At 33.2% G+C, this 20,334-nt stretch overlaps 2 protein-coding genes across 3 annotated transcripts; both read right to left on the reverse strand.

Moving 5' to 3' along the window:
- Positions 1-3: 3 nt before the first annotated feature.
- LOC130614265 (alanine aminotransferase 2-like) lies at positions 4-6,108 on the reverse strand. 2 transcript variants are annotated; one of them, XM_057435684.1, is made up of 9 exons: positions 5,701-6,108; positions 5,114-5,203; positions 3,936-4,172; positions 3,541-3,648; positions 2,505-2,845; positions 2,028-2,202; positions 1,687-1,842; positions 1,066-1,178; positions 4-235 (listed from the first exon to the last, which is right to left on the reverse strand). In XM_057435684.1, the coding sequence occupies exons 1-9, from the start codon at positions 5,938-5,940 to the stop codon at positions 214-216; spliced, it is 1,482 nt and encodes a 493-aa protein (XP_057291667.1). In that variant the 5' UTR covers positions 5,941-6,108; the 3' UTR covers positions 4-213. The 2 variants fall into 2 exon arrangements, with proteins under 2 accessions (XP_057291667.1, XP_057291666.1); XM_057435683.1 differs by having other exon boundaries at positions 4-593; positions 5,701-6,102.
- Positions 6,109-8,691: 2,583 nt separating this feature from the next.
- LOC130613893 (ranBP-type and C3HC4-type zinc finger-containing protein 1-like) lies at positions 8,692-18,989 on the reverse strand. Its single transcript, XM_057435248.1, has 12 exons — positions 18,718-18,989; positions 18,270-18,441; positions 17,274-17,903; positions 16,549-16,793; positions 16,131-16,434; positions 15,076-15,210; positions 12,166-12,347; positions 11,652-11,833; positions 11,425-11,533; positions 10,588-10,866; positions 10,013-10,156; positions 8,692-9,418 (listed from the first exon to the last, which is right to left on the reverse strand). Exons 1-12 carry the CDS (start codon positions 18,907-18,909, stop codon positions 9,338-9,340), a joined length of 2,655 nt encoding a protein of 884 aa, XP_057291231.1. The 5' UTR covers positions 18,910-18,989; the 3' UTR covers positions 8,692-9,337.
- Between the last annotated feature and the right edge of the window lie 1,345 nt (positions 18,990-20,334).

A 20,334-nucleotide genomic window follows, 5' to 3' on the forward strand; every position in this document is an offset into this window, starting at 1 on the left:
ATGTCAAGTATTCACTTTTTAGTAACTTCAAAAAAGTCAGCTACATCGCAATACATTTTCCAGTTAATTTCCAATACAATTCTCAGTACAAAATAAAATTCTAGTAGATCTAAGATTTTTATGATTTTTAGTACGGGTGACCACCCTAAATATAACAACCAACTGCAGCGTGCGTTCTCATTCCAACACATCTGACGTACACTTGTTAAGTCGTTACATCACGGTGTTGTCAACACTAAAAGTTACGTTAGGTGCTTCAATGCTTGACTACTTGAAGTCCAGTTCCATAAATAATTATGTATGTAGATATAGATACACTGATAAGTTTTAAAAAACTGTTATATAAATATGTATTTATATAAAACACATTCTGTTAAGACAAAGAATCAGTCTTCAACTGAACCCAACCAGGGAGCCGTCAAATTTATATTCTCATAACCAAAGGCTATTTTCGTCATCTATTTTTTTTAAGAAATCCATTACACAATTACAATTTTATTTAATCTTGATACTCCTTCATAAAATTGTCATGAAACTGTTTGAATTTTTCTAAAAAGATTTCCAATTCTTCCATGGGAGGTAAGATGGTCATTCTAAAGCATAATGTAACAAATACACAACAAAAATGGTATGTTTTGAATATGGTATACGTTGAAATCTTCAACCTACGCTACACATTCAATGCGCTGAGCCTGATTGATAATAATGATGATGAAGGTGATAGTAAAGGTAAATTTTCCAACTTAATCGCTGTAAAGTTAGAAAGAATTTTTGGACTGCAGCGAATAAACTTAAATTGGTATACGGACAAAAAAAGAAGCAGATAATTAATGAATATTGTTGTTATTGCTTTTTTCTATTAAACATTGAGTAGCTTCCTGAACAGCACTCTCTCCAGAAAAAATCTTTTTGGACCTTTTTAGACTAAATGTACCAAGGTGTGATTTTGCATCCTTACACTTATCGCTAGATGTAAAAGCCTTTAAAGGGAATTATTTTGTGCCTCTCTTTTGGTACCAACTAAGCTTCAGTAGCAAGCAGAAGAATTTTGGGAATATTTCTCACCTAAAATGGTAGCTGTCTTGTTTTTGTCTAAAACCGCTTCCAGGTACAACGCAAATGCCAGTCTGTTCCAGTAACGCTAGACAGTAGAAGAAATCCGGCTCTTGCTTCAGCGACTAAACACAATAACGATGAGCTTATATTACCATGTACGCGTTCTAGGAAAGTAAGTAATGTAATAATTTTTAGTGAATTTAGACTAAAAAGTAGAAACTGGGGGCTCTGTACTTTGTGAGACCTACGTTTTTGTAACTGTATATGTGTTCTGGAATCCCTTAACAAAATTCCCCATGAGACAACACTGTGCAGAAAAAAACTCCTATATGTAATCCTCTTATTTCCCAACAGTGCATTAGACCGACCTACACAGAACGTCACCTTTCAATTGGGGAATTACGTCTCCTTCCGGATAACAAACTGATTCTCTCTGTTTTGTACACAAAGAATTATGAACTGATACATATCACGCAGTTTAAAAGGTTGGGAAATCTTTTTTTTTTACTGTCAGTCATTGTTTTTGGGGGATGTGATATATTTGGTGGACACTAAACATTCTTTACATACTATGATTAACACACACTAACCCGACAACTCTTGCAGTTGTTATAACATACCAAATCCTACCTTTGCTTTATTAATAGCTTTCTCTGGCAGGTGAATCTGAGGAAAAGCGTACATAGCACCAGACAATGGATTGCAGCTTACACCTTCAATTTTATTCAATGCATTGAAAACTACTTCAGCACGTGCTTTTAAAGAGGATAAAACAGCTGTTTTTTCCTAAAAAAATTAGTTTTAAATATATTTTTTATATAACATTGGTGACATGGGCAACAACAAAGACGACAACAATAATTTTAGCTGTTTTTCCACAAAACCAAGCCCTTTCTTGTCTCAAATCTTCATTTGAGAAATACATATGACCCCATCTGAATATTATTAAATACTTAGAAATGTTTCCGTACCTTCATAAACAATTCATAAGATGGTTCTCCTTCTTTTGGAGGATTCACTATACAGTCCATTGCAATCTGTCCAGTTACGTTCGAACCAAGTTGTGCGGATTGTAATTTATTCAACTGGTAGTGCACATCATCACTTAAACCAAGAACTTCAACGTAACCACCTCTTAAACCACACCTTTAAACACAGACATACTAGGATTAATGTATATAGCTTTAATCCTTATAGATCAATCTGGCGAGGAAAAAAACAATATAATGACAACATGATAAAAAAGCAAGGTGTGCATACATTTATAACTACTTCAAATTCACGTGGATTCTATTATTAATCCAGCCTAATTTTATCTCCTGTTTACCAGTACATTTGTAGTTTGTTGGAAGAAGGTAAGCAAAAGTATTTGGAGAATTAAAATCTTAAAAACACTAAGATAACACCGAGTTACATCAAACTAATAAATTAAAATCAAAAATTCTTACTCTCCCATAAAACCTTTGGAACATGAATGAAAAGAAGCCATTTGAAAATCATCAATAGATCCCATATCGTGTAACACTTTTTTGAATGAATGGAACTCACACCCTTCATCATAGATGTTATCTTGATAAACTTCATCCGCAAGGAGAAATAGACCTTCATCTTTCGCAAACTGTATGATCTCTTTTATGTTGTCATACGATAAAACTTGCCCGGTTGGATTACCAGGATTAATAACGCACAATAAACGAGGAGTGCAAGTCTTCTTAGCTTCATCTAAAGATCTTTTTAATTCTGTGATATCCAAACCCCAATTCTTTTCTTCATTCAAGTAGTATCCAACCTGAAGTGATACATTGACTGACATGAACAAAAGATGTTTCTGCCCAAACCTTTCAATGTCATTTCACTACTAACATACTTAAACCAGTGAAATGAGTGAAATTTTACGTAGAACTAACTGTAATTCAAAAGGTATACCTCATAAGTTCACAATAAAAAGCTTACTCATTCCCTGTAGAAGCGTAGCAGGACGCACAGCTCTCTTACCTCTACAGTTAAAGGTGTGAAAAACATGCAAAAATCACTGTTTTGTCACTATTAATGCTTGCTTAGTCGGTCTATCCCACACAAAGAAAATTTATTATCAAATTTATGGTTTATGGTTCATGGATTCAACTTCATGCTCAGAACAATCGGTGCTGTCCAATTTCATTTTCATTCCTGCACACCTTTTAATGTCTGTAGAATAAGAAGGCTCTGCTATCACAATTTCTACTAAATTTGTAAAAATTTCAGCTCAAAAAAGTTTAAAAATAAATTCTTTACTAAACTTACTAAACGACTCAAACCCTTGATTTTAGTAATGCTGAATGGAAAATATTGAGAATATAATCTGGATAACAGTAATGCACTTTAAAGTCTTTTTACATGGACCGACACAAAATGGAAATCCAGCTTTAACGTCAGTACTGGAGTTACCATGCAAGAATTTATAAAAAACTGATAAAAATGAAGAGTAATTATTTTACAACGTACCTGCTGCATGCAAAACTCATCAACAGTAGCTGAATACAGAGGATACTGTGGAATTGGAATCATGACACCAGTTTTTAACTCATCATTTGGAAATAATTCTAAAAGTAACTGTAAAAAAGATGCATATTGTGTAATAAATATAGATCATTTAAAATGTGAAAGTAGTTTTTCGAAAAACAACATGCAGGGGGGGGGGGTATTAGAATATTGTAGAATATTGCTATTTCCTTTTTGATAAAATGGATTTTTTCTTGTAATAAAAATAATGCTTGAGAATTACAATTAAAATTCAGTCTGAATTATTATAAGTCTATTTTTACACTGCCTAGAATCAAGGAATTGTTAAAATCCTTTGGTGTTATTAAAAAGTTGTTTTTGTGTTAAACATATTTTACCTTCACAGAAGAACTGGCACCATTTGTGATTATTATGTTTTTTGCATCGCAAGGGTAACCATCTCTTTTCTCAATGAAACTAGCAACATGCTTTCGTACGATGTCTAGCCCGCTAGAAGCACTATAACAGCCTGTGCTTCCATTGATTGAACTGAGTATTTCTTTGGACCGTTCTTTTACATCAGCTGGGAAAATATTTTGGTCAATTAACGGAGGGTATGTACAAGCAGCAATGACCTGTAAAAGATGTCAGAAGTATATAAATAAGGTCAACTGCAACACAGCATTAGTCAGAAGATATAAATGGGAATCCAAGGTGATAAACGCGGTTGTACTTATTTCGCTTATCTTGAAAATTTGTTTCACAAGTCTATTAAATTTCCATTTGCTTCTATGTTTAAAGATTGTAACAAGATATGGATTCAAACTTTGCCAACATACAGGTATTACAGAGAAAAAAGTGAAAACTCCTTAAAATGGAATTAGTTCATCATAAAATATTTTAATCACTATGTAAGTACGCAAAAACTTTTACTGCAAACCAAAAATCCATAAAGCAAAAAACAAAAATAAAACCCAAAATTACGTATGGAAGAATAAGTAAACTAAAAACAAAAAAAAACACCTACTCTAAGAAAAGTCATTAGAAAGTCATTCAAATTAGATTGAAGAACTTGTTAGAAGAAGCAAAGAAAATAGCAAGAACAAGATGAGAAACTTACTTAATTTTTGGATAAAAACATAAACTGTACACAGTGAAAACTACTTTTTGTATTCTAGTCTGAAAAAATATTATTTGACTTCTCATATCTACTATTCCGTCAAGGTAGGCTGTTGTAATTTATACACAAAACTAGGCTTAGTATTTTGCACAAAGGCCATGAAAAACTAGGCTTAACTTTAGGCATTAAAAAAACTTTTGCTTTGCTTGCAGGTGTTCAGAAAAAAAAATTCACTCTGAATTTAGGGGAGCCACATATATAAGGATAGGAAGATGCAAACACAAGAGCCTGAGAATGCAATTGTTACATGTACGCACCTCAACATATGTTCAGTGATTATGTAATAGATAGGCCACATGGGATTAAAAGGGATAGCAATTAAAGGGTTGCAAAATCATGAGTCTTTTATTAAGTGCAAGAGCAGATTATATGCTTATACATTACATAAAAAAATACCTGTCGAATAAAGGTGATAGGTTTTTGTCCCATAGCATGACAATCTCCAATATTAGCTTTAATGACACGATCAAATGGTTTTTTAACACCCTAGAGATAAAATTTTTATCTTTATAGACACACAAAACTAATCAGTATCAATAACTATCAGATGTTCCAAAATATTTGAACACATTAAAATCAACATGGGATAACAAAAGCCATAGAACAAGGGGTTATTTACAAACAATCAACCACTACTATTGGCTACCATGTGAGACTTTAAGTGTGGCTGTGTAACATATTTAAATTTGAATTATAATTTTATGGAAAAAGACACAGAAAATGTTACATATATATACTAACTTTTTTGTAAAAGAAGTGCATGTGTAACAAATTACAAAAAAGTGTTTCAAGTTCCGCTAAAACTTAAGTCCATGACTTCTCACTTAAGTTATCAGACAAATATCTATCAGGCGTTAGTTCATATTATAGGAACAGATACATCCCAAAATACTGGTAAACAGCTGCACAATCACACACACAACAAAAGTAGTGCAAATATGAGGGAATAAAATGTCACAAGGCTGACCAACAGAAATTTATACCTCAATAAGTTCTTGTTCAATTTCAGATGCTTTGATGACAATGGGGCCTCTTACTGCATATTCAACTGCTATGACTGCAGGGTTTATATTAAGCATGGATAGATTCGAACCATTTCGATTCTGTTGTTGCACAGTCATCGTTGACGGCCGAATGTACGTATTAAAACTATTTCCCAAAATTTTAGAACACTTTGACGAAATACTGCAACGTCGTTTCAAACAACACGATAACCTAAACATGCTTCTAGCCTCGTGATAACAAAAATGTAAAAGAAAAGAAAATAGGATGCTGGTGCGAAAACGTTTTTAACGTCGCCAGCCAGCTGCACACTTGCCTTGCTCACAAATGGAAAAAAGTAAACAAATATAAAAGACGCGGGACTGCTTCCCTGGCCAACAAAATTCGGGTTAAAAAAACAGCCGGTCCCTCAAAACAAGAGCTTACCTTTTTATAACAGTGGCTGAATAATATATTCCTAAAAGCAGTGGAGTTAATTTTGTCGTAATAAAAAAGCATTTATGCTTTATATGCTTGCTTGTCAAAAAAAATAAACGAGATTAACATCAAGATCTACGTCATTTCGGTTGTATGTTCACCCTAATGTCCGTGATTTTTCTTGTACATTCTCTGTCATTGGGACACTAATTCAAATATCGGACATATAACGCATTGTAGAGGTTAGGTACTTCCGCCATCATTGAACAGCCCCTGGGCTGAGGTTGCTACATGTCAAAAAAGCTGTTAAGAAAAAATGTCATCGAATTTGTGCATGTACTTTCGAATTGTTTTATTATTTTATATACACGTCTTTTTTAAAAAACTAGAGGCTGGAGCTTCTAAAAATTAAGAAACTGATAAAAGTAATTTTCCATGAAATATCTTTTTCATGAACTCTTTGTACATTACGCTTCAACAATTAATGTCCATTTCATTCGATTATAAATATAAGTTCACATGAAACTAAATTAAGTAACTTTCAGTACTAGAATCTTTCTCTGGTTTCTCTAAATTGGAATTTACATGGAAGAAAACCCGGGGTGATTTCACGTGTAGGTGGTAGAATCTACCATCGAGGTTTCACGCGTTCCACAAATTCCAAGGGTGATTTCACACGTCGGTGCTAAAATCTACCACATGTGAACTCTACTCCTTTCCTGATCTGTACATAACGACTTACTTATTTATTAATTTGTTTATTTTAAAAAGATCCTGGTAATGAGGTTGTGTTATTATACTTTCACTCCTATTATTGTTTGCATCGTGTGTGCCAGGTTTTGACGTCGTGGTTGTATTAGATTATGTAATTACCTCTTCAACGAGTCTTTTAATGTCTGACATGTTATTGCTTATTTCAACATATAATGGTCATACTTACAAAGTTATATTGAAGACGTGTTGTCAACGAGAACGCTTATGTCATGAGTAACCAATGCTGGTTTGAACGTGTATCGTTTAACGTAATCATTTCTGTAATTGACTAAAGTATTTCGTGGTAATATCATCGTATTAGACTTATTGCAGATCCTTTGTTTCAAAGGATAAACTTTGTATTCTCTCGAAACATTAATAGCATATTTTCTGCATGTCAATAAGTGAGAAAAAATTCGTAGTTTTAAAATATAGACCTGATTCAAATGGCTACCAGGATCATGAAAAATCCATAATCACAACCTCGACCCCAGGGTGTTTTATTTCTTTTTGTTATATTGGCACGGCGAGACGACATAACCCTGTTTTTGCACAATAAACTGCCGTCTTATAACTACACGCCTTTTTCTAATAAGCAACACAAATTTTCGGCCTGCAGCTGCTTAATTTTTTAGGACTTCCAGCCTAGTTTGTTGCTTAATATCCCAAGTGAAGTCAACCATTATTTCTAACCTCCTTCCCAGGACTTCTTTCCATCTGGTAAAAGCGTAAAGAAAAGAAGAAGTCCGGGTAATAAGTTCGAATTATTCTTACTTTACGTGAAACTTTACATGCGTAGGTGCTACAGAAATCCATGCTTAATTTGTTGTTTTTGTTGTTTAAAGTTTAAATTTAACTTTTCCATCTGAGGCTGGCTTCTTGCTTGTTATTCGCTTAATTTTATGAAATTTCAGCTTCGCGTGGCTTATAAAAAAGCGTGTAACAGGCAAGTTCGACGAGTTAGATAATGGAGGTCGGCTTTTGTGTCAAACTCCAAGTTTGTTTGGCGGGGCAAATGGAAAACCAGTCAGGTTTACAAAGTTCCTCTTGCGGAGAATAAAAGGGATTTTATTAAAATCAAAACGGGAATCGATGATAAGACATTGATGTCTTCTACTTGGCCCTGCTATCTTTTTTTTACATTACACATTTTATATTGAAAACTGACGTAGCTATTCATGTGTTATTGAGGTGGAAGATATATCTAATCTATAAAACAAGTTAAAACGTTTAAATAAAAGCTGAAAAAAAATTATTTTTTTTCTTACAAGCCTAAGAAAAATCATGCATTGAAAAAGAAGAAAAATTCTTGTCTCTTTAGTCTGTTTAATGCTGTAATTTGGTATCAAGTTGTTGATTAGGCGTAAAAAATAGTTGAGGGTGTGGACAATGTACAACCAACTAAAACAGGTTGGGTTCTACCTTGACGAATTTGTGCCTTAGTAACGAACACTTTTCACCGACGAAATTTGTTACCGATAAGGTACATCCGATGGCGAAACAGTGTATTTCTAAACACCCAAAACCATTTTTTTTAGGCTTATAGCGCGCAACGTTGTGACGTCAATAGGGCTACTACTAATAATTTTTTTGACATTTTCATAAATTGATTATGTCAAACAAAAAGAGTGTTAAAATATGATGGAATTTTAAATTATATTTTTTACTTGTCATTTATTAAACAAAAGATGCATGTTGTTATCTGATATTCATTGGAGGTTGAATGTATTGGGTATAGCGCATTCAATAAATACGGATGTTGGCTACCATTTTGACTCATAGACAAAAAGGAGACGCCAGAGTGTAGAAAAAAATCTATTTGAAATAACATTTACATAACGAACTAAACAATGCACAACCGCTATGGTTGTGTCTATTTAGAATAAATTCTAGGTTTAAAAATATAATACTTAAATTGCAGTTTTATCCACGACAAGACGACACGCGCTTACAAATTGTTTTGCGTTAAAAAAAGAATTATAACACATCGAAGATTAAAACCCAAATTTGTTTGCTTTTAGTAACATATGTATATTAAGATTTACAGTAAATTAGGGAAGTTATCAACTTCTTCAAAGCATTTTACAAATATATCCTTGATAATATTTTTCCTGTTCTAGAGAGATCTTTGTCTACCACGATATATTAAAAGGGAACAGAGAATTGCAAATACGATAAAAAAACACAACTTATATTTCAACAAGACATAACTCAAGGAAATGCCTTTTCCGCAATATCAATGCCTCATAAATCCTAAGCCACTGCTTATTATTTACTTTACTTACAACAAAAATTACGCGCAGAGAAGGTCAGGATCTGATGTATCGGTCATAACAAAGAGCGTCTAGATCTAAATTGTAATTCGTTACTTCGTTGTTTTCTTCAGTTTCGCAGGAACACTGTCGAGAGTGCGAAAGTGACAACATTGGCACGTGACTTCAAAGATTTCTAGTGACAATTTCCACAAGTGGGCGTGCACCTCTTGCCATTGAATTTACACTTACACCCGCCGCTGGTATCACCAGGACCCTAAAAATAAGGAAACGAATAAATGCGAGATATGATCTAAGTGGCCATCAAAAATTAGCACAGTGAAATCTCTATCCAGGACTTATTCCAGTTTCGGTCTACTTCACATGTTTTTATATATATAACGCTAGTGATATTTAGGTTCAGTTTTACTGAAACATTAAGCATGTAATAGGGTTATTTCAAAACCTCAAATGAGTCTTTACAAGAGTGATATTGCCCACAGGTAAAACATAGCTGCTGGGTTTTATATATAAATTGGATTTATTTTATATTAGTGTCTCTTGACAGTTGTTATAGCTACAATCCTTGTAAATGCAAAAATTAGAAATTAGTATTTTTTGATCAGAATAAGCGTAAGCATGTTTGTCAGCCTTATCAGAAAGTAGAATGTATAAGCTAGACCTACCTTAAAATTTTAGATGTTTACAAAAAACATGTAAAAGAGGGGCATTTAAAATTCCTTATGTACACAAAAAAAATTCAAAATCCCCTTAGTTTATTTAGGTTTCCTATAAAAACCATAAACCAAGCCAGCTTTGTAGGTTTGGATGAACCCCGTTAAATAGTTCTTTTTTAACACTGTATACATACGTTTGGTCCCCATCTTGGTCCTTTGGTAGCCCAACAGATTTCCGTTCTACACATCGTACATCTCATCCAATCACAACCGCTTTTCTTTTGCAAGATAATTTTACATTTCGGACAGTTCATCGCATCTCCTCGCGTTACAAGCTCCTGCATGATAGAAAGGAAAAAAAACTGTAAAACTTAAGGCCATGAAACTACAACAACAAAAATTACAAAGGTTAACGACGAAGACAACAACAACGATGACGAATAAAACAACAACAACAACAATAATAACAATAACAACGAGAACAACAATAACAACAACGACAGCGACCACAAAGAGGACAACAACAACACAACTACGACAAGGACGACGACGACAAGGACGACAACGACACCAACAGCAACAACGACGACGGCGACCGCAAGAAGGACGTCAACAGCAACAACAACTGCAACGAAGTCGCCAGTGAGAAAAACAAAACAACACAACTGCGACAAAAACGACAAGGAGGACGACAACAACAACGACGACGAGAAAAACGACAAGGACAACGATATTAACTACATTAACGACAGCAATGACGAAGGCCTACCTCTAACATTTGTTGTGTTTTCTTAGCAGCCTCATCATTTTCTGCTCTAATTCTCAACTCATCTTGATATTGCTTGCACGTTTTGTCTGGATGGATAGCCTTGCACGTCAGACAGTTCTGTTTCTCGCATACAGGACATAAAAAAGAGTTGACTTCGTCTTCGTAGATACACCAACCTTTACAGTTAGGTGTTCGGCAGTGAAAGCTGTTTTCTGTACCATGCTCAGCGGCCGCTAAACTACGATCCAAAAACTTGGCAAAGTCTTCGCGCGAAAGTAACTAAAGAAACGAAAGAAATATTATAATATATTTCCCCTTGTTAGCAGGGTGTCCACTCCTTTGAATTCGTCATGATAATTTTCAATGAAAAATATGCAAAACAATAACCGAGAAAAATCGTTCCTTCTAGTACTGTTAACAACTAGTGGAACTTCCAAGAAAGTCCTTCAGTACATATAAAGCCGTCAGGCACAGCAATCGCTCAAGAAGACAATCCCCTAAAATAAAAATCCTATTCCCACGTATTGTCTCTGGCATGAATCGGCCGGGATTTGAGCCTGAATCCTACTACACTGGAAGTGAACGCTCTACTACAAGGCTACCAGTCTGTTATACACGACAGAACATGGATGCATTAAAAATTAAAATGTTCAAGTTTTTTCAATATTAAAGAAATATCCTTATAATTTATAAACACATTTCACATTAAAAAGATGAGTACATACGATACTGGTATATAAAATTGAACATTTTAGCCTGTCAAAACACAACTTGCTGGACAGTTTAAGAGATGAGCACATATGGTATATAGATTGACGCATAAAAACTGTCACCCACCTGCTCGATTTCTTGACCAGTGATGATAGCAGGGCAAGGAAAACCATCGTTATGAGGACAACGTACTTCAGGATCTTCTGAAGCTTTTATTGTTTCCGCTAAACAGTCCCTATACAAAAAGTTTTAATTTGAAGTGATGAAACAATAAAGAACATCTAGTTTTTACATTTCTGCTTTCAAAAAGAGCTAAATGACAAAATTAAAGAAATAAACAAAAACACTAGTACCTGCAAAAGCAATGCAGACATTCCCGCAGCATCACGGCTTCACCTTTTCCGAAATTTGTAAAACAAATAGGGCAATCGAAGGGAGTTGGATTTGGAAGGATTTTTTGTTGCACATGCTCCATAGTTTGAAGGTAGTTTCGTTGCGCCATTTTGACCTCTTCGGCTTTACGGTTGAATTCCGCCTAAAAGTTATTACATATTTTCTTATAAGCATATTTCGGCTCAGGGTATTTTTAAAGCTTATGGCAAGCTTATTGATTCCTCCTGACATTTGTGTCTTCGTTTAACAACACCTTTTTGTCGACGCTTTGTTTGTTTTATAAAATAATTCTTTAATAGAATTATTTTATAAATATATAAGCCTGTTTTTCGCATATCTCAGCAGGATTCCAAATTTTCACCCGTTTATTTGAGAATAAAATCACACATACGCTTCCTAAAAATCAACCCATTTTTATAGATCTTATATACTGCTACAGGCAAATTAAGTAAAACAGGCTAATAGCTCACATACCTGCAGTGTTAGCTTCTCTAACATTTGTTCCGTTTTCAGTCGTTCTTGTTCTTCTGGATCAAGTTGATAGTTATCAGGTACTTTATAGTCATCGGGACGATTACTTGAGCACATTTTGCAGCCAGGAAATGTTGGAGGGTTTTTAAAGGTACACTTAGGGCACTCCCAACCTTCTTTTCTTACTAAAACAGATATATCGTGAAACCATAATGCAATCATAATGTTGAAGATCGATGACAAAATAGAAAAAAGAAAAAGTTAAAAATATTGTTTAAATTACTAAATACTGCGTTGTTACAAAGAAATAAAGGATTTAAAAAATAACATACACGCCTTTTTAAATATAATACCTAATTTGATACCTAATTGTTAAGGACTTTTTTGACTCCCCATCCCCTACCCTGCAATCAATCATAAGAATCTCTCCCCAATTGTGTCATCATCTTTATTACCCTCCCCCCCCCCCCCCCTTTTGAAAAAATACTTAAAAAGAAGTTAATGATGAAATGATAAATTTTTTGTAAATGGTTATTTTTAATGTCAACAAAAAAAAAACCTTTTTAATGGAACCAAAAGTCTGGATGTCCTTTTTCCTATAAAACCTCGAAATAGATCTCAAAAAAATACAAACATGCCACGAAATCTTTTTTTATTGCCATATTTCATCACACCAACTAACCCCTCCAACTCTCTAAAAACCATAAGGACTCTCAACAATTCCCTGCCCCCCTACTTGATAACAAATATGTGAACCGTTACTTATGATTTTTGTTTAAAATTAAACTTGCAGCAGCAGAGTTTTGCATTCCAGTATGCTAATATAAGCATGATCTCATGTCATATGTTTGTTTCGATTGTATACTGAAGAAATAAGTGTAGTTTTGATGATTTTTTGGTAAATTTAGAACAAATAATGCAAACCTAAATTTTGTTTTGCATGTCTTGAACTAAAAAATTGAGGCTCTGAATTTCCAATCAAAAGCAACTATCAAAGTAACTATCAAAAAGCAAAATTTAAAACTTAATTCTAGTTTCCTCAAAAAATTTTTGTAATGTGTCTCGCTAATTGCGGTACTATTTTGACGCAGAGACAAAATATGACTGTTATTACAGAAAAACAAAGAACAGGGAATACAAAGTAAGGAACAAATTTCGAACTCCATTCAACAACATCCATGTCAACATTCAAAATGGCTCTACCATTGCGACCATATGAAAATTCCACAAACGTGTCATTTAGCAATGACAACAACGCCCGAAAACCTGTTGGTTGAATAAAATATAAATCGCAGCCTTCTAATTGAGTTATTCAACCACACTGCAAAGCTATGGCAATACGTTGACGAAAACCAGCACAAGCCACAAGACACCATTTTGTTTCTAATTCTGGACAGGGGTTTCCAATTCATTTAATAATTTAATGTGTTGGTTGAAATAAAAATATTAAATTTTTTTATAGATGTGAAATTGCTTTAAATTCAAAGAAAATTTAGAGTTTTAGCAGTACAGTCCTTTATAAAAAAAACATACGAAGATGGTGCTTATTTTTAACTAGTTTCAGACAAGCTCTTGCTGATGACCCTTTGCCTTAAGATCTCCATGTCTTTTTCCAATTTCTTTCTACACAGTGTGTTTACTTAAAAATGACAAAGATTCCCAACTTAAGAAGCCATAAATGAGCTGCACCCTGTTGTTATCCTGTCATAGCTGAAACAGCCACTCAGCTCATGAATAAAACTTAAGAGTAAAAAGTAGAGACTGGTTGCAGATATATTACATTACAGAGAAACAATTTGTGGATGAAATTAATAATTTTAGATTTTAGAAGAATCTAGGAGGTTTCGGGGTCACATTTTAGGAAAACACTAAAAAAACATGTAAAAACTGATCCATTAGATTTTGCCTAAATTTTAGGAGGAAATAAAGAGTTACTTATAATCATTTTCTTTTTTGAATGTCATAGAATCTGTTTATTTCAAATTGTAGTTACCACGTAAATATAATTTATCAGTTCTGCTGCAAGATAAACATATGTCCATTTTTTTTGTTACATAAAACTCAAAAACAAAAAAATTCTATTTGAAAAAAAGGATGCCACTATAAACAATTTTGGAAGAAATCAATTTTTTTCGTTCTAAATTTTTGGTCATTTAGGAGAGTACAGGAGGGTCTTTATATAACATCAATATAAAAATTTGTCATGATTTTTGAAATAGTAAAATCTGCTGTGAGGGTTTCACTAACTTTATGTTTTGGATAAGGAAGTGTGGAAATCAAAATAAAACTTTGCCAACCAAGACAAAAAATATCTCACGCTTTGAATATGATAAGTTATGAAATCCAAAATGTGAATATCTTATGGACGATTTTTAAAAAATTTAAAAAGACTTACTGAAGAACTTTTTTTTTTCTACATAAGGTAAAGATAAAGCATTTCTGTAAAGGGTGGAAATTATCACCAAGTAAATAATCTTATGTATTGACCTTTTTTATCAATTAAGCAGTTTAATGTTAGGAAAAATTGATATCACTTATAAAACCAATAGTTGCTATTATATATCAAAATGCCCAATTTCTAGGCCAAAAAGATACATTATACTTCGTAGCATACTTAATTTAAGTTTAATTTCAAGTCAGTTTTATCATGGTCTCTTATGCATATTTTCTCTTATGTAAAAAGCCCTAGATATACTGAAACAAGATTGTAAACCAGAATGTAATTTTTACAAAAACATTAACAGTATTATGTAATAACTAGTTAGTTGCCCGTAAAAAAACACACGGATTTGCTCTTCCTTTTTATACGGTATTGCGTGCATCTCAGTACTTGCTTTACCATATGCGTGGCAGACATACATATACAGGTATTATAATATAGATTATTATAGGTAATCCAGGAAAAAGACGTACCTAAGGGGTCTTTTGACTTCACAATTTTTAAGGGGGGTATTACACCCATTGATGGTGGTGTGAAGATTTGATAATTTTGAGGTAGCACTTGAGGAATTTGAGGTTGTAATCCAAATTGTCCAAGCTGAGGCATATCTAAGGAATTAAACATTGAATAAAAGTTTTCCGCAATTTAAAAATAAATACAGCATGGCTGATTAAATCTGTTCATAGCATTATTATATACAACCTAACAAACATGGTACAATTGTTATAAAATTTTGTATTGAAAAATGTTGTGATTGGTTTTGCATTTTATTTGACAACTGTGTTGTGAAATTCTAATATTCTTCTTTTCTTATTTTTAAATCTATATAGTTGTGCTTTTAAGTTTAATAAAATCATCATTCTGGTCAACTTCATTCTTTAATTTCAAATCAATTTGAAAAAACAAAGTGTTGTGTCGAGACATGTTTGTTACCATTTAAATGAATAGACATTTAAAAAATTCCATCAGATTCCAAAGCAAATGCTATACTCAAAACATGGGCAGGATTTAATTTTCATACTTAGCAACTTACGTGCAAACACCTTTGTAAAATTTCAGGGTGACCCATACTGCGAAGTCACTTCCATTCCCACAACCTATTTTTCACTTTCTTTCAACCAATATAGGTTTCCCCCATTAAGTTTTAAGGCCCATCCCTCACTTCTATGACAGTTTTAATTTGCAGCACCATTGCAAATTTAACATTGAATGGTAAATAGAGGTGTACAGTGTGAACAAAATAATGATCCAGTATATAGTACGTTCAAGTACAGGACATTTTTCAGTTATAAAAAGAAACAACCGTTCTTTTTATACTTGATCAAACATACTAAGACATTTTGGAAATCACACACAATTATCTCTGCTTAGAAATATTTAAATTGGTTATTGCCAGTCTTTTTCCGGGAAATGTCTTCTAAATGAGATTTTCTGATTCAAAACCAACAAAACATGCTAAATTAGGAACTAAAATATTTCTTGTTGTTAAACATACATGATAAACAAACAAACAAACAAGTATACATACTCTGCCCATATGGTGACCAGTTTGGATTTCCTCCAAAAGGCGAGAATGGTGAAATATTCCCTGACATGTTATTTATATTATATTGCATTGTTTGTTGTCTCATTGCTTCACCATTTATTGAAGGTTTCGTTTGAGTTTGCACATCCTTTCGTTTTTGATCATCTTCCATGGATAGTAAGTATAAATATATGACTGTCCCTGGTGTTTTGACACCGCACTTAACCAGTGTTTCATTATCCTTTAAAAGCCTATCGTTTATAATCCAACGTTGTATTGCAACAGGAAAATCATATTCTTTTGCAACCTGTAAAGGTTTTATAAAACTGGTTAATATATTGGTCGCCACTTTATTTGAAACAAATTTCTTAGTTTCCTTCTATTTTTTTTATACAAATTTAAAACAATGAATATGATAAACCTTATATTTAAGCATCCCCACGGTTATTTGAGGGTCAATGCATACTGGAATAGGTGCACCACCAGGATCAACTTTATCCTCCACGTAAACGATAATATGAAAATCCTTTTGTTTTTCTATAGTTTCATAATTGAGCAATTGGACAGTCAATTTACAATTTTTTTTTGCAAGTTGAGATGATATTTCTTTTGCCTTTTCGATATTCCCTCTTTCTATGGCCTCTGATAGAACATCGCATGCTAGTTCTAAATAAAATTATACCTTAAGAAGATTAGGTAGTTCCACATATTTAATTATGTAGCTGCATCGTCATAACAAATATTTTTTCCACAATGTAATAAAAGTTATTAATATATTATTAATAGTATACATTTATTCGTGAGATTTTTTTTTGGTATAAAAAGTTTAAATTTTACACATCAAGCTTTAAATTTTCCCACCCTAAGGATATGGCATATTTAATTTTTGCACACAGATATTTTGAATTTTGTTTTAATTCTTTTTCTAGTTTTGGGCAATTTAATTTCTGCTCATCTTCTGGAAAAAATATTCCACGCATATCAAATTTTTCACAGCCAAATGTCTAAAAAGAGAATTTCATGCAGCATTCATTATATGTGTATAAAAAATTCATTACTTAAGGTTTATAAGTTACATAATCATAAATATAATATAAAGATTAATGACATAAAAGTTTGGTATAAAAAGAAACCTATTTTTCTTACCTTCTTCTGATGGAGGGGGAGATTGTGAGTTGTAAGTTTTAAAAACATTAATATCACCTTCCAAATCTTTTCCACTTTTTAACTCATCAGTGATAAAATTTTGATACATTACATTTGGTGAAGTTTCACCAGCTGGCGGAAATGGATCTTGATTAAACATCGTCAACAGATTTTTAGGTTGTTTTCCAATCATGTTGTTATATTGATCTATGGGCGAATGTTGTGGTGAAAAGCCTGTGTAAGGGTGTGAAGGTGATTGTTGTTGCTGATAATACTGCTGTTGTTGTTGTTGTTGTTGTAACTGATGCTGAATTTGCATCTGCAAATTAAATTGCTGCTGTTGTAGCTGTGTTTTTTGTTGCTGTTGTTGTTGTGGCAGTTGTTGCAGTTGCTGTTGTAACTGTTGCCATTGCGGTTGTAGTGTAGGTTGTGCTGTTGGTAGAGCAGATGGCATTTGTTTGGGTTTCACAGATTGTTGTTGTGGCATTTGTGGCTTAATTTGCTGAATAGGGGACATCATAGGAGGACTATCATTTTGAGGTATGCCATATTGAATATGGTGGGGAGAGTTAGACTGGTTTAATTGCTGATATGCATATGTTGATTTTGTTTGCATGTTAGATGATTCACCTACAAGGTTAAAAAGAGTTGTGGAATTTGCACAGATGTACAACATAAAATATTAGACAGATGATTAAATGACTTTTCAATTAGTAGCATAACCCGTAAGGATTCTATGAAGGGATTGATGGCATAGATCTTTCTTAGTAAAGCAATAATGAGTTTTGAAGACAAAAGGTGGTAAGAATACATTTTATTTATATATTTATATGTTTTTGTTATATATTTCCTTTCTTTTACAACCCGAAAATTAAAATTCACGTTTTTTATTGCGTAGATTATAAATTGTAAACTAAATTAAGACCATATTAAACACTTTCTCTCAGTTCAATTTCATATAACAAAAATTTACTGCTAACTAAAAAAGCAACACACCACTTCTCTTAAGTACTTCATGAAGTTGCGATAGTGTGTTTATAAATATCTGGGAATCTCTGCTATTCGCAAGTCGTATACCATACACTCGTTGATTTGTTTGAATAATAATGCTATCTACTGATTGCTGATGGAATTGCATTGAAGCGGATAACTTTATTTCACCCAAGAACTAAAATATAATTAATTGATACTCAATGAAACGTAAAGAATGCATGTGAAGCACTAGGCAATCTGAAACGTCTTGTAATGTAATTAAATTTTAGCATACACTTTTCTTTGACTGGATCTCCTATTTGACACATTATCAACTAAATGTACAAAATACACTATAGATCTGTATATGGGAATTACACGAAAAAACTCTTTAATATGCTCTAACAGCTGAAGTTCATACAAAACACTAAGCTTTTCATTTTTTAATCAGGAAAAAATAACATGAACATACCCTTCCATCTGCATGCTTTAGAATTATATTTGGGGGAGATAATAATGCAATTGTGCATAGTTCCTTTTGATCACCGAATGTTTTCCAACTACCTTGGTGCGAATCCAAAACTGTTGGCAACCCCACACAATTAAAAACAACATCCCCAAAAGGTGACTGGTTGATTGGCGCAAAAAACTCGTTCTGTGCCATTTTGATTGTGAAATTTATTATTTACATGCATTTAAAGCCTTTTTATAAATTCTTTTCCACTAGAAAAATAACAAGATACTGTAGATATATATTAATAAAACTCTATGTAAACCGCCAAGGGTTGTTTTCCAGACAAAAACAGAATAGAGTAATAGTAATTTCTTTTTATATTATTGGGAACATTTAAATATGGAAAGTTTTGCACTTTGCGTAATTCACATGAAGTAAAACAAACTGATTCATTAACTATTTTTCTACCTGTTGTTTCTGCATTGAGAAAATTTTAACTCAATTCAACTTTCATTGGAACAAAATGGAAAGGAAAATTCTTCACCCACCTTGTGCAAAAGTTTTAATTGCGTGTATGTTCAGGATTTTTTCTTTTTTTCTCTGCTCTATCCCATGGAAAATTTCATTGAAGTGGAAAATAACCTTAACACTACATTCAAGTTATTAAACAAAGTCAATAAAGAACAGACAATACATTTTCAGTATACCTTGATCCCCAAAAATTTTAATGCTTGAGGTTGAATAATGAGGTTGACCAGTGTATAAAGGAAAAGAGGAAACTTTGTAAAGAGTGGAAGTCAGGTGGTAGTAAAAATATTTACTTAGAAGCTAAGCGTTGTGCTCGTACAGCAGTGTATAAGGCAAAACCAGAAGCAGAGAGAAACAGATTTGCAGATGTGTTAAGAAGGGAAGACCAGCGCAATGAGGTATTCAAGATAGCAAAGCAAATGAAGAAGACTAATCAAGATGTTTTAGGTGAGAATTGTATACGTAATGATGAGGTGTTTTGGCTAGCACGGAGGAGAAGAAAAGGGTAGCTTGGAAGAATAATTATTAGAGGTTGCTTAACACTGAGCTTGATTGGGATTAGGATAATTTCTCTGATGATGATGTTATAGAAGGGCCAGCTATGCAGATCAAGACAGAATGGGTAGTGGAGGCTATTAGGAAATTGAAGATTAGCAAGGCTGCAGGAGTATCAGGTATTGTTGCAGAGATGGTAAAAGCATCTGGATATATTGGAGTTGACCTTATTACAAGTCTTGCTAATCAGATTATAAAGGATGGTGATATTCCGAGTGAGTGGCAGTCGAGTGTAATAGTGAATTGTTTCAAGGGCAAGAATGATGCATTAGAAAGAGGTAACTATAGAGGTTTGAAGTTGGTTGATCAAGTGATGAAAGTTATTGAAAAAGTGATTGATAAGTTACTTAGAGAAAGAATTGATATAGATAAGATGCAATTTGGTTTTGTTCCAGGGCATGGCACTACAGATGCAACATTTTTACTCATACAGCTTCAGGAAAAGTATTTAGAAAAGAGAAAGAATCTCTATTTTGCCTTTGTAGATTTAGAGAAAGCTTTTGATAGGGTGCCACAAGAAGTTGTTTGGTGGGCTATGAGAAAATTAGGTGT

This window comes from Hydractinia symbiolongicarpus, chromosome 11, assembly GCF_029227915.1.
Source record: "Hydractinia symbiolongicarpus strain clone_291-10 chromosome 11, HSymV2.1, whole genome shotgun sequence".
NCBI lineage: Eukaryota > Metazoa > Cnidaria > Hydrozoa > Anthoathecata > Hydractiniidae > Hydractinia > Hydractinia symbiolongicarpus.

Excerpts from the sequence above, each read along its gene's own strand:
- LOC130614265 (XM_057435683.1), bottom strand. The coding sequence starts at position 5,940 with ATGTTTAGGTTATCGTGTTGTTTGAAACGACGTTGCAGTATTTCGTCA. Across the intron at positions 4,173-5,113 it reads CTATCACCTTTATTCGACAG|GTCATTGCTGCTTGTACATA; the intron begins GTATTTTTTTAT and ends CATCTTTTACAG. Across the intron at positions 2,846-3,540 it reads ATGAGTTTTGCATGCAGCAG|GTTGGATACTACTTGAATGA; the intron begins GTACGTTGTAAA and ends GTATCACTTCAG.
- LOC130613893 (XM_057435248.1), bottom strand. The coding sequence starts at position 18,909 with ATGGCACAGAACGAGTTTTTTGCGCCAATCAACCAGTCACCTTTTGGG. Across the intron at positions 16,794-17,273 it reads TCCCCCTCCATCAGAAGAAG|AACTAGCATGCGATGTTCTA; the intron begins GTAAGAAAAATA and ends AATTTTATTTAG. Across the intron at positions 11,534-11,651 it reads TGTCTGCATTGCTTTTGCAG|GGACTGTTTAGCGGAAACAA; the intron begins GTACTAGTGTTT and ends CTTTTTGTATAG.